General features: G+C 34.5%; 1 protein-coding gene across 2 annotated transcripts in view; it reads left to right on the plus strand.

Moving 5' to 3' along the window:
- LOC149787508 (protein rolling stone-like) overlaps positions 1-5,091 on the plus strand; it is a 30,168-nt gene extending 25,077 nt beyond the window's left edge. For both annotated transcript variants that reach the window (XM_089973628.1, XM_089973627.1), the window contains one exon: positions 1,261-5,091. In XM_089973628.1, the coding sequence (XP_089829754.1) occupies positions 1,261-1,646 (386 nt within the window). In that variant the 3' untranslated portion in view covers positions 1,647-5,091. The remainder of the gene's footprint in view (positions 1-1,260) is intronic.
- Positions 5,092-6,000: the final 909 nt, after the last annotated feature.

Raw genomic sequence — 6,000 nt, forward strand, 5'->3', positions numbered from 1 at the left:
TTATGACCCCTGATTGTCTAACCTCCTGACTTTGGTTTCTACAGCATCACATACACACCCACCTGGTTGTCTGTCTTCCTGGTGCAGCTTTATTTAGATAAGACACTGAATGAGTTTTGTTCGTGTTCCAGTAGAGTAGTTATGTCTCCTGATTGCCTATCCTTTTAGCCTAGTTTTGGGAAGTATTCATTTATACCAAAGATTGATGAGATTGGGACGAAGCTTTACTGAACTGAGACTTTAATTGTGTGTCATTTCCAGAGTCTACGTTATCATTTTCAAGATCTTTGACCCCTATCACTTATCCTCCTGAATTTGGTTTCGGCAGCATTGTTTTACAAAGAAATATTGGATTTCAACCAGGTTTATGATGTACTTTTTGATGAGACTTTGAATGAATCATATTTCGATTATTTCAAGTAATTCATTATAATATATATGTCCTTTAATTATCCATTCTCTTGACGTTTCAGTTCTTAAGTCCCTGTTTAGCAAATAAGCCTGAGCTTGGTCCTTTGCGACAGACGCGTCGCTAATATGTCTATTTCCTTACAAATTTATGACTTTTTCTCCTTGTATTCGTCTCAGATGTAATCTCCGACGATATTTTACATAAAAACTGTGTTGAAGAACGAATCCATGTTAGACGAAATCGATTCGAGACATTCTTGTTTGCTGTATGATCAGAGCATTTTTCAACAACACTTGCTAGTCAGTATGATCTGTCTACACTTTAACTTATATCTGAAAATTATCACACAAATGGTGTTTTGGATAGAAATTTTACTCAGACTATCTTGGTGTGAAGTAACATCCAAAATAGCCTTTGAATAAAGAACTTGGAAGACAGAAACTTAATTTAATGATTTTTTTTATAGCAATGCTTCTTCCCTGTCTTAAAATATTTTAAAACTATTTTAGCGTATATTCTTGAAAATTAAAGATTTCAGATCATACTGTCCTATTTTATTAGTGCAGCACTTCCGACCACATTTCCTTCCGACGTTTCTATAACAGTCTACGATTCACTTACTTGCTATTGTATTGTATGTGTCCATTAGTTTTGGGAGTTCTATTCCATTTTAAACATTGAAATTTGAGCCCAATTGAATCAATGTATACTTACTGTATTACTTTATACTTTTCATAGTAATACTGTTATTGCATGTGTATTTAACGCTACACAAAACATTCAATAACGGAAATTTCCCGTAGTTCTGAAGAAAAAAACACTTTTATATAGTTCGTTTTCCATTTCAGAGAATGACCATTCAAGTATCAACAAGCACGTGATCAATTCCGTATTCGTGGTCTTTGGTATATGTATTACGGCCAAGCCCATTCGTCTTTACCATGTCTACCAACCAATGGTTTTCGCCGTTATTTACATAATTTTTAGTGTCATCTACCAGACTGCAGGCGGAGGGGTGATATATGCACCATTAGACTGGAACTCATCCGGAAGAAGCTCTGGGGTAGCAGTAGGAGTTGTTTTTGTGGCAGTACCACTAATCCACACATTTTGTTTCTTCCTGTCTAAGTTGCGACAGCTTATCGGTGGAAAATGCCGTAAGAGGAAGACAAACGAAGTTAAGAATAATGGTGGGCATATTGTCAAAGAAATTGAAGAACAGACCGTATTTTAGCGACACACGTTTAAAAAATGTTATTTGGTAAAAATATTTAAATATACAGAGAAAGAAAGAGAGAGAGAGACAGAGAGAGAGAGACAGAGATCCATTATTGCTGTATATGCTACAAAGCCGTTGTTTCTAATTTCGATGTCTTCTACGTGTTTTAATATTTGAATTGCGCACAAGTGAACAAACTTTTAGTTAGCTATTTTGCCGAGACCTCTTATATATTATGAGTGCTTTAAAAATACTTGGATATTGTAAATTCTGCATATATTTACAGATTGAAGTGTTCAATATGATATTTCCATCATAGTTCGTTCTGCTCGTATTAGAAATGTTAAAATGGGTGTACCTGAGTCCACGAAATACGAATACAGCCCTGAAATGAAACTGCGGTATTTGGAACTAAATAGAATGGAAATACTGTCAGTTTCATTTATTTTTCATTTCAAATGTCAGGCCTTAGCTTTGAGATGAACCAGAGTTAACTGATGGATACAATAACAGTCATTGTAAATTAACATATATCACTTCATCTGTAGCAGACAAAGAAGCAAACATTATGTGTATGGATCAATGTTATCCGTTTCTTAACATTACATGCATTCAGAATGTCTGTTATAAGTAAGTGAAAATGTTAGAAATTTAAAATAACAATCAACCTTTTGCAAAGGGCTCCCTTCCTAACTTTACTGAGGAAATATTTAAAATCAAGCAAGCAGTGTTTGGTTATCAATTTGTTTACTAATTGTAAGACCTAAAGGAAGAGAATGTTGAGGGCATGTATAACTAATAAGGGTCGTCAGTGTACAACACACAAGATGGCATATGGCAAGCTTTTAACAAATTTGAAGGCATAAATAATAAACTATAAATAAATGAATTATGAAATGGAAGGGTTATGATGAATTCTTTCACGCAAAGATACCAGTTGAAATGTTATGCCATTCATAACATTTCCATCAGAGACTACCGAATCATGCATATACATCCTAAAAAATGTAATACATATACAACCTAAGAGAGTGTAAAACATACAACCTTAAAGATTGTAAGACATACAACCTAAAAGAGTGTAAGACATGCAACCTAAAAGATTGTAAGAAATACAACGTAAAAGAGTGTAAGACATACAAGCTTAAAGAGTGTAAGACATACAACCTAAAAGAGTATAAGACATACAACCTAAAAGAGTGTAAGACATACAACCTAAAAGAGTGTAAGGCATAAAACCTAAAAGATTGTAAGACATACAACCTAAAAGACTTTAAGACACATTTAACCTAAAAGACTGTAATACATATATAACCTAGAGGACCGTAATACATATAGAACCAAAAGGACTGAAAGACTGTTAGCCTGCCTGTGAAAAGCTAATGACAATAGGAAATAATGACAATCACAAATATGTTACTACAATCAGGCTAACATCATATTTTATTCAAAAAAGGTACAATAACTAAGCGCATTTTGTCAACAAATAATTACCTTTCACAATTTTAACGCGTCCATTAAACTTTCTGTTACACAGACTTTAGAAGTACGACTATTATGCATTTCTCCTGAGCAAATATTTACGGTGTAGAATTTTACCTTGTCAACAAAACCCCTGTTAAATAGACTTCCAAGAAAATTAACAAATATTAGTAGACATGGAGTGAAGTTTTACACCACGAGAACAGAATAAAAATTTACCATTGTTCTGATATATGGATTGCGGAGATTGGATTCTTATCAGAACTGAGAGAACTTTCGTTTGACATTTAGCATTAAATGAAATTACACAAAACAAATGTGCAACCATTTGTACAATGTTACAAAACAAACATAAAAACTGGAGAGGAAATGGAAAAAACTAAACACGAATGAAAGATGACAAGTGAGTGGAAATGGAAAAGCGAAATACAAATGGCAGATACAACTGATAGGGGAAATAGTGGGGAAAAAAGAAACACAAGCGAAAATGTTAAAAATAATGAAACGAGAAAATGGAAAATGAAATACAGATGCCAGATAACATCTGACAGAGAAAATGGAAAATGAAATACAGATGCCAGATAACATCTGACAGAGAAAATGGAAAATGAAATACAGATGCCAGATAACATCTGACAGAGAAAATGGAAAAACGAAATAATAAGCTGCTGCTACCGATCTTAACTTATGCGCTGACGATCACAACACACGTTTTATACATTGCTAACATTTAGAAACAAATAATAAACGATAATTGTCGTAGAAGTTAGTGTAGAGCTTAGAATACTTGCGTAGCTAGTGCATACTAATTCTAAAGCATTTTACCTAATTTTATATTTCTTTAAATAGCTATTTTACTCCATTCGAATGTTTAATTATTGAAATACATTTTTAAAAATATATTTGACAAACGTCACACTTTCATTGGAGGTTATTGATTGTTTACGCTTCAATATTCTGCACATATAGGTATTTTCTATCCATGTATATTACTGACAGTAAAACAAGGCCGTCTAATGGCGTATATTCAGCTTTTCTGAGGTGGCTCATCAGATACATACTAGGTGTATATAGAAAGTTCTGAATATTACCACGCCATACCTACATTTCTTTTTAATTAGCGAACATTATGTAAGTACAATTCTTAAGGTGTCACGGTGCCAATTGTTTTTCCATATCAATGCTAATATATGGTGAAATAAATATATTTTTTGTCCTGCCTCACACACACTGACATAGAGAGCAATGTTAGGTTGTCAACCTGACCAGGACAGAACCGTGGCACCGGGTTGCCAAGTGCTTTAAAGCGCCAGTCTGTTCCAACCACGGCCGTCTAAAGATCTGTCGGCGTTGGTTCCAGTCTCAGGATTGGCCAATAGTCGGTATGTGAGAACCTGCCATTAGCCTCCCATAGGTCGGCGGTTCTTCTCGGGTTTTTCCCGGTTTCTCCGTTGCATCTAAGAGAAATAACTCTTCTGGAATTTAACAGGGGTAAGAGTTGTCCAGTCACAAGAGATATATTTTCAATTACGTGTCTCGGACTTAAAAAAAAAATCATGCAAAAATACAAAAGATAGATTAAGATGATCTCACATATTGCCAGGAGACTCAACTTCATTTTAAGCCTGGCAGAACTACAACTCCTACATAATGCATCAATCACAACTAGTCTTATTTATTTCCGAATACAATGTTCCCTCACACTACGCTACCCCGCCCCACCTCATTCACGTTTGCTCAATGCACTGTTCTGCCTAAAGCCAAAATATCAATTTTTTTTCTACTCAATAATAAGTTCAGGGCTGTACAATTAACAAGTGTACTAAGTCTCCTTTGTAACAAAAACAAGTTTACGAAGTACCAGTCTATGTTTTCTATTAATGTGCATGTAAACGTTATTGAGCTTTTCTAACAGCTGTTTTAATGTTCGTGTTTTACGTCTAAACTATATTTTTTGGAATAAAATGAATTGTTTTAACCATGGGTTGTGTTATATTCATATCAACACTAACTGAAGTTCACTAGGGTGATACGGGATAAATCACATTATCTCATATTATGTAATGACTAGGTCAAAGGGTCAATGTACTAATTAATCTGTCACCCTCCTATTTCAAACAGAGAATGCATCTACAAATAAAGGACCTTGTATGTGTTTAGTAGACACAGAACTTAACTTCAGAACAGGTGGATATGACCCAATCTTATTATAAAGTATAAACATTCAATACTTTAGATTGACTGTAGATACATGAGGTCACTAACCCCCAGTCCTTGCACAGAATTAGCATGCCCATCCTCTTTGCTAAAAATATATAGCTTCACACCTTTGCGATGTGAAAACAATCATGCAACGAGCATGTATGTGACCAAATATAGCAGAGCAAAGCTTCAAAACATTATTTTGGATTTTGGGTGTAATTTTGTGAATAAAATATTTTTTAAATGCCAAAGGTAAAAAATAGTTTTAGCAATTCAAATGGAGTAAACACATGGGGATAGCGTGCGTCTAATAGGAACAATTAGCTTATAATAAAGGAATAAAAAAAGACAACAACAACAGAGAGGAAAATGGGATAAGGACGTTAGATGCCTCACCTTAGACAAATATGTGGAGGCAGTGGCCCATGGGTCCAAGGCCAGTCCGAAGGCACCTGTACTTTAACATTTCTTGCAAGCACCAAAACTTCGGGGAAAAACGTGTGTATTCCTACATGAAATAAAAGGGTCAGTCATTTAGATCATATTGATGCATATAATTTATAGTGGACCTACACCTGACATTAAAATTAACAGTTAGTTGCAAAAGACACGAACCAAGCACAAACCATGTAACCATTTCAAAATCTTTCAAACTTTACTGTGACAAAATATTAAATAAGTTGTA

This window comes from Sinohyriopsis cumingii, chromosome 11 (genome assembly GCF_028554795.1).
Source record: "Sinohyriopsis cumingii isolate HCF-2022 chromosome 11, ASM2855479v2, whole genome shotgun sequence".
Lineage (NCBI taxonomy): Eukaryota > Metazoa > Mollusca > Bivalvia > Unionida > Unionidae > Sinohyriopsis > Sinohyriopsis cumingii.